Below are 12,869 nucleotides of genomic sequence, written 5' to 3'. Positions count from 1 at the left end.
ATTCAATATTTAGTCCATCTTCCTCCCATCTTGATCACATCTTGCAATCGAGTGGACATGGAGTTGACTAGTCCTTCCAAATAGTGAATGTTCTCAGCCACTGCATCCCAGGCATCCTGGACGAGCTTCCACAAATCATCAGGATGCCTTGGAGGGGGATTGGGCCAATTTTTCCGCATATGCTTCTTTACTTGTGCTCCGTAGCTCTGTCGGAAGAATGTTGGAAATTAGATGTCAGCATCTCAGGTTCAAACCCTCGTCACTCCTTTTCATTTTATTGCATTACAGGATGGTATAATGTAATAAGATAAGAAGAAAAAATCTAACATTAGTATTATGCAGCTGTATTGTTCCAAACCTAACATTAACTTTATAACATTTATATTATTAAAGAACGATAACAGAATACAAATCATAACTTGAATATTATTTATATCACTAAAGAATGATAACCAAGCTGCGGATTTTTAGGCACTAAAAACAGTTGAAATAGGCATTCAAAATTCGAAAATAGGCATTTAAAAAGGCACTAACAATTTCTAATTCTTAATGGCTAACACGATCATAGCGTAGCACTATACACTAGTTTTTATAGAAATGTCATTATGCCAGTGAATAACTAAATATTCCTCCAAATGTTGTAATGATGTTTATTATCTGTGTGTTCTTAAATTGGGAGAAACATCCTTCCACTTCACATGAAGTGATGGGGCAATACTTAAGTGATTCAATCTCTGCTGGGGACCAAACCAGTGGGAACGCAGTACTGTCAGTGTCTTTTCCTATCAATGCTTCTGATGACTTTTGCTTTGGCATATCTCCACGTACTACAGCAGAAAACTCAACTCACAAACTCACAAAACTGATACACAGTTTAAGACAACTACCCTAATCAACTACCACCAGTGATTCATGCGGCTTTCGAAATACATCTTTTTCTTATTGGTTGATTTTAAATTATAAGATTTCTCCGCACTCCGGTGTCAGTAAAATGTAACACATAGAATTATCAATAGTTCTGTATCACTGCCCTATGCTGGATATAAAAAGAAACAAATTACAGATTAAAAAAAAATATCGATAGAATGATCAGTAAATTGAAGTATAATATATAATACGGATATTTAGGCAAATTTTAGGTATTTATAAGCAAATAGGCATTTACTAGGGAAATAGGCAATTATAGGCACTATAGAATTCGCATATTATACTCACAATGCCATAAAATGGATATGTAACCTAAAATCTTGCACCTTCAGGTTAAGGATTAAAATAGGCATATAGGCATAAATCCACAGCTTAATGATAACAATACGAATGTTAACTTGAATATTACTTATATCGCTAAAGAATGATAACAGAATAAAAATGATAACTTGAATAATATTTATATAGCTAAAGAACGAAATATAAGTGATAACTTGAATATTATTTATATCGCTAAAGAATGATAACAGAATACAAATGATAACTTGAATATTATTTATATCACTAATGAACAATAACAAATTAAAATGGTAATTTCAACAAGGCTTGAACTCACAACCTTTGAATCACTAAGCTAGCACTCTACTGCTGTTCTATTAGATGTAGTTGTCGAATGATACCTACTTAAACACCATAATTTTGAAACTGCTTCAAGTGCGATCTTACAAGTATATGCATCGTGTAACATCATCATGATCCAAAGTGGACTTAGAATATATTCGCTGTTCATGAGTGTGGTCACTTTTTTTTTTTTTTTTTTTTTTTTTACAGCTGTACATACCAGTGACTTGATATCCATTGAAGTATTATTTTCTTCTTGAGATTCTTCTATTTATTCATTTGTTTGTGTATAGGAATGGTTGTATCTGCATATGAAGTTGGTGTGTATTTGGTTATATTAAATATAGCCCCCATGTAATCAATAAATATGCAAATAGATTTATTAGAGATTTGGGATACAATTTGAAGTGTAGCATCAATAGCCAAATTTCAATATCAAGACCAGAGGAATATGAACATGTTATGAAGTATGTTTCTTGAAATTTTGGTTTGTAACAGCCTACTTCTGATGTCCCATTATTAGGGTTTTATGATCCATCAATATAAATGCGAAAATAGTCTTTGTATGTTGTTGTTTCTATGGCAATTTGGGCAATAAGCCAATCTCTCTGGCATCCCAATACAGCTTTGTTAAAATTTCCTTCATATTGATAATGTTGGTTTAGGCCCATGAAAGTTGAGGAGGTGATTTCCTTCCATGATTGAATATGCTTTGTGGCAGATGGTGCATTTATTTGAGTGGTAGATGTCTATTTGCTTTAGGTGTGCGAGACAGTTATGGTCCGTCTTCAATGTAAAACTTCTGACTGCTTTCTTTCTAGGCTTTCTCTTTTTGTGTTTCCAATCTTCTTGTATCTTTGCACACTTTCTGAGCTTTGACTGTGTATCAGCCTCTTTTTTTTTGTTCATTTCCAATATACATCTTGACTCTAGCTTTTGAGGGCTCCACCAGAATAGGGTTTTCTTTTGGACTGATTGTTGTGCCTTTTTCGTTATTTCTTCAGATTTTTCATTGCCTTTTAATCCAACATGGGACAGAATCCTTGAAAGGCAGTTATTTTGTGGAGAGCTTTCAGGCTTTTAAGGGTTTGCCTGATGTTACGTATTACTGGTGATTGCAGTTATTTGAAGAAACTGCTTGAATGGAGCCATGGGGTCTACCAATACAATTGCTTTTTGATATGCGTCAAGTTGATAGATGAGTTGTTACAGAGGTGTGAAAGTTATTAGAATAATCTTAATTTTAAAGGTTTTTTTTAATAGTTCCTTCACAAATATTCATTGAATTGATGAATATTGGTATATAATATACTATACTGATGTAGGATATATTTACTACTAACAATGCTGGAAAGCATTGTTGTACATTGGTATTTTTCTTATTTTACACTTGTTATGGGAATTCAGAAATTATTATATTATGTTGGCAGAATTAGGAAACATCAAAAATTAATTAAGAAACGCTTTAAACAAATTGTTCTTTGCGTTTACATTGTTGTGAAGGTTCAAATGAACGTATGCATCTGTTTTGTGCATATAATTTTTTATGTTTCCAGTTCCGCCAACATAATATAATAATTTCTGAATTCCCATAACAATTGTAAAATAAGAAAAATACCAATGTACAACAGTGCTTTCCGGCATTGTTAGTAGTAAATATATCCTTCATCAGTATAGTAATATATACCAATATTCATCAATTCAGTTAATATTTGTGAAGGAACTATTAAAAAACCTTTAAAATTAAGATTATTCTAATAATTTTCACACCTCTAGTGCGAAGGAATTGGCTCCACTTTTTCCATCGAAATTTGGCGTATTTCTTCTTGTAGTCTTATATTGAGAGAAAGAAGGCTGCAATACACCCCAGAGCCATACGGATTTTATCTATCTTAGACCCATCAGTGTACACCCTCAGCCATTTGTCTTAAAGATATTTTTCATTAAATTTATCATTTGAAGAGCTGCACATTTCAGTTCTTCAGGGTGTAGAACACGTCATGTTACATGTTTGTGCTATTGAGGTATCCCCTGCTTACATGGACATGAAGCATTCTTTCCCCTGTGACACCCACTTTCAAAGCTGCTTTTCATACAACTGATCATTTTTCTGTTTCTTTAGACGGGTAATAGTGTTCATGTTAAGCCACCAGATGGCACCATCAGCTCCTTTTGCACCAAAAGTGGATATGAAGTGTATTTCCCACTTCGTCTTATATATGTATATAGGGTTTCAGGTAATGACAAACTAACTTCTATAGATGTTGAAATCCTGTGGTTGACAGGGCCTATAGGTCCTATTTTATTAGATATAATAAACCTCTTAAAGATTCGTACAGTATCTGACTGGCAACTTTTGGGTTTTGAGTATTTGTCTTGCATTACTCTTGAATATCCAACTAGCACACTGCGAGACATCCATCCTAAGTGTACTTGTATAGGGCCGTGACACTCATTGTCCTTACTGCTCCACTTACTAATTTTAATGCATTAGTCTGTGCTTGTTCCAAAATGCGGCGAATATTTTACGTGTCTTGTGTGCTAATCCAATCCGTCTGTTAATTCTGATGACTGTCCTATCAAGTGTTCAGTATCAGTACTTCTTTCAAGCATATATTATCATTCTCTCTATCTTGAGTTGGAAGTCCATGTTGTTATGTTTCAAGGAGAAGTATTGGTAAACAGATTTGGTTTTGCTAATGTTTTTTTTTTTTTTCTTTTACAAAACATGTATGTTAAATTCTTCTAAGATAATGTTCAGAGTCTGTTCATCTTGTCCTTCTAATTTTTTACTAGAGTATTTTTGGGGGGGGGGGGGGCAGATATCCAAATCACCATATCAGCAGCAGACATGCTCACCTCTGTTACCTTGATTTTCTTGAGCCTTTGTGAAAGATCATCTGAGGAAGGCAGATTTTACTTGATTCAGTGTCATCACATCATGTTTTCACCTACTTAGGAGTAAGAAATCTTACAAACCCGATGAACATGTGCTCTTACTCCAATCATTGTTATCATGTGTATTAGTATGGCTCTCCAGATAATGTCATAGGCAACTCCGTCAATAAGAACAGCATTTATGGTATTCTTTTGATTGAAACAATCTTTAATATATTGAACTAGTGTCATAAGTGTAACTTATTTTTTCTGAATCCAATTTGTTTTACCACCAGCAGTTAACTGTCAATCACTCTGTTACCATTTGCCGATAGCTTTGACAAGAGTTGAAGTAAGTACAATTGCCCAATTAAGATTCCATTTTATCAGTACAGTATACAATCAAAATGTTGTATTAATTTAGACTTGCCAGATTATTTTATATATTACAGAAGATAATGTACCGTACAATAGAAATCCATAGCAAGTGAAGAGGAAGGTTGTGGGTAAAAATATGTCCTCAGACTTTTCTGGCTGTACAATTGTGATTCTTTTGTGGTGATGTTTACTTCCATAAATTAATGCTTAATGTTTTTATTGTGATTGGGACACCTGAAAAATATAGCGTAATCTTCTTATATTAAAAAAATAAATAAATTTTTGGCACTAAAATTTAAATTTGACTGTGATGTGTAACTCACTTGGATTTAAATATTGTAACTTTAATTTTCAGTTCGTCTGGTAATAAGAAAAACTACACACTACACTGTACTACTGTACTACTGTATCAGATTTAATACTCGGGAGACCTACTCTACTGAAAACATATTAGATTATAATATATGTGAGTAATGGATGGTAGGCATTGACCAGACATTAGGATGGCAGAGGATTGTAGATTAGAACTTTGTACTCATTAATGTCAGTGTTCGCTATGGCAGCTAACTTTAAGTATAAGTAGTTAATAATTTTGTTAGAAATATATGTAAGTAGTAACATATATACCGGAAGATTATTTGACAGAAAATTGCATTTCGTTCTTATTAATAATATCATGTAAGTCGAGGTATACATATTATCTTAAGTGCAAAATTACGTTATATTTCAGAAGAAAGTAGTTTTATTTCTCGTATATTTGTAGATAATAAGCTGTTCTATGTATTTTACATTTTCATGAGAATTTTTGTTTATATTGTTTAGTCAGTAGTCAAAAGACTGCTTGAAACTTCTTAAGTGACACCAATAAAGCATCACTCATGAGGCAGTTAAGCCAGGTGATATTGTGGTAGGGTGGTCAGGTCCTTCCCCCTCAAATGCATACATCACTGACAAGTAGCTTAGTTCATTAATCAGACTTGAGATGTATGCACAATTGCTCTTTCTCTGACACATCATCAAGTGATATGTATTGTCTGATAATAGATGTATCAGCTAGAACAGAGATAATTTTTTTATGAAAGTAGTGAATTTTCTTAATGTTTTCTTTAGGCTGAATGCTTGGCTCATGGTATTCAAGAGAAGCTAGGAGATCTCTGTGGTCTGGTACAGAGAGCTGTTGTTGGCGTTGAGAAATCAGGAGTTCAACAACCTGCTCACACTGTGTCAGGAAGACTGGAGCAGGCTCGAAGATGGCTTGCTCATCCTGACAGAGATGATCGTGGACTTGGGCAACAAGCTATTGCGCTTATTGTTACTGAGGGGAAAAAGGTATGTGGGCACTTGAGTGTCTTGTCTGTAGGATTTTCGTGCCAGATAGTAGTTATGGTACCTGGAAGAGATATAGATTTTGGGTTTTTTATCGCTGGTAAAGCAAAAGGAGATCAGGTGAACAAGAAATGGGATGACAAGAGTATTCTTACAAATAGCTAAACCTGTTTAACTGATGAAGACAAAGATAGAGCCAATCTTGGAAACATCGTGATTTCTTTTTTTATTATCAGTAGAGATGAAACAATTCCTTCGTAAACACGATAACAGCATATATATGACTCGAGTATTGTACATGACGTCAGAGGGAAGGGGTTTAGAATTGTTTTCTGTACCGTCTGGTTACAGCAACAGTGCTGAACTGTGGTGCTATGTGTCCAGTGCAATAGTAAGTGAGCAAATCGATTTCTAACCTGAAGTGCAATGTTATTGTCATTACTTTATATATTAAGTCATTCTAATATATGTAGGCTTTAGTTGATTTGTACACTTCATAGAGGAATAACAAGAGTAACGACTTCACATTGGTTATATTTCACTCCAAATGTTCCGAACAGGTAGTGCGCTACGTTTATGTTCCACCGAAGTGTACTGTACTTTATATGTCTGAAACCTGCTCTTATTTACATCTGACCGCTGTGTAGAGTTCAGAGACACCCACACTGTATGGTTGAAGCATAGGCAACAACAGCAATGGTCTAACATTGGGATTGTTTTCACTGATCGAGACTGCCCTTTGTTATAACAGTGAATTATGGACACTGAATGCTGATTGTAAAAGAAGACTCTCGGCACTGGAAATGGATTATTTAAGAAGTGAAAGGGTGTCAGGACTACAATGGATAAGGAATGAAGAGAGGAGATGAATGAATGATGACGAGACTGTGATTGATTGTATAGAGGTAAAGGAACTGAAGTGGTTTGGACAGCAGCAATGATCTAACAGTGGAATTGTTTATAAAATCAGAGAAAAGTAAGTTTTGTAATTGTATCGTATAGCAGTAGACATTGGTACAACACTGTGAAGTAACAGTTAGCATGCCTGACTGTGAAACCAACAGGCCTGGATTCAAATCCTGGTTGAGGTTTTTCCGGAGATTTCCATTAAGAGCAAATGCTGGGTAGCTTTCGGCGCTGGACCCTGGACTCATTTCGGTGACATTATCACCTTCATCCCACTCAGATGCTAAATAACCACAGCAGTTGATAAAGCATCGTAAAATAAACAGTTAAAAAACGGACATTGCCAAGTTGCCAAGAAGCAGCATTCTATTTCAAGAAGGAAGCTATCATAAATGAATCAGATTACACTGGTCTGCATTTTGAAACTCTTTTTTTGTGTTGTTTTGCATCTGATATGCGATTCTTAACAGGTTTTTTTTGTGCTGAATTCGAAAATCTCCAATATCTTCCACCACACCATGTTTTCATAAAAATATGAATAAATGCTAATCAATTAATTACTATCTAGAATTGAAGTTGTAGCTTTGTGAAACATCATGAAAATTATTTTCAACAAGCATTTTGTGAAAAGAAACTGGACTAAAATTTGCTATTAACCAGTGGCGGTTACTCCATTAGAGCACTTGAGCATGTGAACACCCAGTAAAAATACTAGTAGATTAGTGTTCAATAAATAAATAATGAAATAAATGAATATATATAAATTAATATATAATTAAATTATGTATTACATAATATTACAACATTAGAAAAAACAACGTAGAATTGTATGCTTGTGAGCACTCTAAAAGAGAGGATAAACAATCTTGCAACGAGGCAGTGGGAGTAAGATTGGCTGACTCTTAGAAGCGAGATGATGGGGGTAGCTTCCCAATAAGCTAGATAGAATTAAAACAAAGTGGTAGACCAACACCTCATATCAACATTGTACAAGTAACAAAATCCAAAAACAGAGATTTTGAAAGAGAATTTAAGTGTGATATTTATGAAAGAAATTCATGGAATTGATTGATTAACTAGTGACGTAGGCTCTGAGGATGGTGCGTGAAGCACTGAAACAGCTGTAAGCCACACAAATCTTACATAATTAACACGAGTAAGTCCACTAGTTAATCAATTAATTATATTCAAGTGTTAAAAGTAGTGTACACAAGATTCAAAATGGAAATTCATGGATTTGCGGCTGTGAGGTGACCAATCGTTTGTATTGTTTTCCATGCTTGTTATTTGCGAGAGAAGGTAGCGAACCTAGTTGAGTAAAGCTTGGTGTCCGTGATTTGGTGCACTTAAGTCAGAAAATAAAGAAACATGTAAGTGTGCAGTCACACTTGAATTCTGTCCTAGAGTCCTTTGTTGGCCTACCCTCATGCGTGTACCATGTCACGGTATATGTGACAGTAGACACAATGTCCAACCACAAGTAGAGAGGAGAACCCAGTAGGTAGAACTTAAAATGAGAGGGATTCAATCCGGCATTGGAACTTGAATCAGGTGTGGCTTAGTGGATAAAGCGCCAGCACGTAAAGCTGGAAACACGGGTTCGAGTCCCAGTGCCGGAGAGAATTTTCCTCCGTTGTACAGATTCTTCATCATAGAGAACAATTAATTCAATACAGGGAGAGAATAGAACCAACATCTAAACAGTCTGTTACTATAAACGAGGCAACAGTAATTCGATGGAAGCTTGAGGACTCCCATTTTCTCTTCAGGTTAACAGTTTCCCACAACATTATGCCACACATGGATATCTTATTTATTCAAGTTCAGAAGAGGGATATATTGATGCTCTACAAATAAGAAGCAATGTAGACAGATTTCAGAAAGCAATGCAGAAGGAAAGAGAGGGAATGGGGGCAGTAAGCATGGAAGTTGAGAAAGCGGAGGTGCCAACAAAAAAAAAGAAGAACTGAAAATATTTACATTAGTAGAACTGTGGCAGCTAAGGAAGTGTACGACATCATTGCAAATCAAGCAAAAGAAGATTTTCTTTTACTGGCCACTTCTCTGCCGTCTCTCTGATGCCGAAAAATTTCAACACTACAAGAAAAACTTACCTTATGAACTAATTGAAGAAATAATAGATGTTTATGAACTTCGAGGAAAGAATTGCTTTACTATTGAAAATAACTTAATGTGTTAACCATGCCAAAAGTGCCTTCAAATGCAAGATAGGATGTAGAGGTTAATAAAATTGAAGAAAATTTTTAGCACATATTTTCGAGTTTTTGGTACATATTTTTAGATTTATAACACATGAAAGCATTAATATTTAACTTTTAAACAACAACAATGTGACTTTTATTTCAATAACCACAAACCCGTCAACAATGGATATTCCACTCAACACTGCAACACAGTAGTCGTTATTGCACTCCACAGAACGACAATGACTATTGACGTGGATTATTAAGAAGAACAACAATGTACTCCTAATCTCAACTAATGTTCACAAAGCACTATGTACAAAACAAAACTCTCAGTTCACAGTTCGTTCGCCTTGGCTAGTTTTTCTAGCTCACTCACTGAAGTTCACGGTACGTCGAACCCAAGACTTTCAGATAAAGTTCACTGCACTTCGAACCCAAGACTACCGAACGCGTTGCTTTCGCCTGGACGCTGCTACAGTTACTCAAGTTCACTGCACGTCGAACCTCAGTCTCGAAGGCTGGCTTCCTTGCTCGCTAGCTGCTGACCTGCGGCTCTCTCGCCCCCCCCCCCCCCTTTATTTATTAAATCACATGTTCTCGAATGTACTGCGTCCCAAAGTTTCTACAACAATCAGTCTCCAGACGTTTCTTTACTTCCGCCACAGTCCGTTTCCTTCCCCCTCTCTCTGCGCTGTGGCCCAGCGCCCACCGAAGCTCGCGTCTCCTCTCCCCGCGTGCAAATTCTCCAACGCGGCCAGAATGTTCCGGCCTGCTGGCATAATATTTTCCACATTTTTAGCCCATAAAATTCCTGGTCCTGTTAATCACTCTCAGTGAAAAAAAAATTGAGTTTCAATCAAAATGTATGCTGTTTGGAATTCAAAAATAGTTCGTGCTTTTGCTATATGATAAAATAATATTTGAGAGCTTGAAAATTGTCGTTGAGTATAAACATCCAAAAATGCATGTATGTGACTTTGCCATATGGGCTACGATGGTGTTCCAAGACATATTTCGCTCCTGAAAAGTGTTCCATGACTCAAAAAGTTCTAAATCAAATTTGAAAAAAATTGAATGAGTCCAAAATCAAGCATTAAAAATCGTAACTGGTGCTCTGCAAGCTTTTAACAGTAAGACTTGTTTGAGTCTGATAAAAACGAGAAACCTAAGGGAATCCCTAACATTGACTGTTGGAATAATTATAATACAGATACTTCAAAAAATCTGAAAAAACAAAGAAATACCTATAAAAATATAATACAAATAGAAAACTTGAGAAAAAACCTTGCAGTCGCAACCCCATTATTAAAGGAAAAATAGTTTATAATATTAAACTGAGAGAGGCATAAAAAGAAAACACACAGTCAAAGGATTTTAACGAGAGGTTGTGATATTGATACCACATGCTTATTTAGGATTCCTTTTGTGTTAATACATAGAAAATAATAGGATACATATATTGCAGGCCCTGATTCTCACTCAGAATAAGAAAGGGTTAGTTTTTCGAAATATAACATATACATATTGAAATTAAACACATTTCTTTTTTGTTCTGTTATGATTTTGACTTTTTTCATACAAATGATGTGCAGTGTCTGTCAATCCATTATCTTCAAGCTTAGATTCCATTGCACTTAATCAGAGTCTTTGTTGCCCAAATTACGAGTAATTATGCTCAAGCTTAGGTTCCATTGCACAAAATCGAAGTCTTTGTTGCTGGAATTATGTGTGAATTTGCTCGAAAATATTTATAGTTGTATTAATGGGAAATAGGTATGCTTAATATTATTGCACAAAGAACCATGAAACATGAAGGTAATACATTTGATGACTAACTTGTTATATTTTCTTCTTGCATTCATATGGAAGGATCAAAAGAAGGTCAGTTTTATTAGTGAGCATGTGTGGGGATGTTACATTAATTGTCGGTGAAAACACACCTTCTTTGTTGTCTAACTTGGGTTTAGTTAGTCTTCATTAGTTGTTTTGTTACTATCAGAGGAAGAATACAGTTAATGAAAATGGTCATTCTTTCGGTCTCTTTTTTATATTCCCAAAAAGTGGCTGAAGAGAGTGTTCATGTATGCTTGTGTGAAAGGGCGTACCCAGCGAGGAAGCTATAAAAATAAAATAAATCTGTCAAAGCGAACACCAAAGTAAGTAGGATATTGTAGCATATGCTGGGTGCTGTTGAAAAACGATATCTTAAACCAAACAAACAACGAAAACAATATCTGAAGAAAATTTAAATTTAATTTATTAATGTATTGAATCCATATCACGAGTCTGCTTAGTGTGTCTTTAGTTTACTTTCTGTTTTGTTTTTATCGCAGCTCATAACAATAGACAAATCTAATCAATTCAATACCAGATGGTGCTCATGAACTAACAATTCTGCTAACCACTAAGCAGTGCTATACTCACTGCACTCGAGCACTTGAGTGTTCTGGAAACTAAATAGCGTCACAACAGATCAACACATCAGAGACTTCCAGATCTTTCTAGCATAACCTATTATATAAGCGCACTGTCAGCAGTGTAGTTCGAGTTGCATTGAGTATACAAGTGAACAGTTAACAGTTGTGCAAGTTGGCAAGTTTGTGAGTGGTGAGTTATGTAGTAAATAGTGATATTGTGATAAATAAACTATATTGTGGTCAAAACGTGGATTTCATATTCTTGGCGACCTTGACAGTATCAAATGGATATCGGGAAATATTTTCAATAAGGTAAGTAAAGGTAATTAGGTACTTTACTCATACTTTAGAAGTGAAACTTCTTTAGTGGTGTTATGAAAAAAAAATTATATGGGAGTGATTAGAAAAAATGCAATACGATAGATGGCAGATGCAACATTGCAACACTGCAACATGTAACATTTTTTTAAAATTAATTAATTAATTTTTCTCGGAAATGGTTTGCATACTTTTGATGAAATTTTCCAGTGTGATGTTTTGGGTATGAGGAATAGATTGCGTTTGGTATAATTTTTAGGATTATTCATAATGGAAGTGAAAAGGGGGAGTTAAAATTTTCAAAAATAGAAAACGTTGATGTGGCATATCTTAATGATGGGTTGCTTTTGGCTAAATTCCAAAATAAGAATTACTTTTTGCAGGGAGTAAAACTCTTAAGAGAAAACAGGATCGTGAGATTAGCAATGGAAGTAAGGATAACAATAACAAAACTAGATCACCAAGCTAATCTAAAGTTGTCTCTATAGTGAATCCCGAAATTGAAGAGAATGATGGCTGCCATGAAAATGACCTTGGCTGTTATATAGGACGAGCTTTCCAGCGAATGGTAGAAAGGAAGGAGGAGTTGTAAAAAACTACCTGGGCTTGACTCAAGAATTAAAATTTTGTAACTGATGCAAGCCATTTGTGAAGAACATGTAACCATGCCTGGTTAGAGCAATACACTCTATGGCTAGTGTACTCCAAACGATGGAAGGATGCTCTCTGTAAGCACTGTGTTTTATTCCCTCCTTCCACTGGCACTGTTAGAGGGGCTTTAGGATCGTTCATAGTTAGGCCATTCACGAAGTTGAAGGATATTCACGAGGAGCGCCAGAATCACGTTGCCAACAACTTTCACAAAACTGCAACAGCTTCTGCAAAGGCTTTT

At 35.3% G+C, this 12,869-nt stretch overlaps 1 protein-coding gene across 17 annotated transcripts in view; it reads left to right on the top strand.

Moving 5' to 3' along the window:
- Vinc (vinculin) overlaps positions 1-12,869 on the top strand; it is a 299,829-nt gene that overhangs the window by 59,197 nt on the left and 227,763 nt on the right. For all 17 annotated transcript variants that reach the window (XR_011334655.1, XM_069838599.1, XM_069838600.1 and 14 more), the window contains exon 8: positions 5,914-6,132. Coding sequence is in view for 16 of the 17 variants with exons in the window: in XM_069838599.1 (XP_069694700.1) it covers positions 5,914-6,132 (219 nt within the window). In the remaining variant the exon portion in view is untranslated. The remainder of the gene's footprint in view (positions 1-5,913; positions 6,133-12,869) is intronic.

This window comes from Periplaneta americana, chromosome 10, assembly GCF_040183065.1.
Source record: "Periplaneta americana isolate PAMFEO1 chromosome 10, P.americana_PAMFEO1_priV1, whole genome shotgun sequence".
NCBI classification, from domain to species: Eukaryota; Metazoa; Arthropoda; class Insecta; order Blattodea; family Blattidae; genus Periplaneta; species Periplaneta americana.
This window is presented reverse-complemented; position numbering and strand designations above follow the sequence as displayed.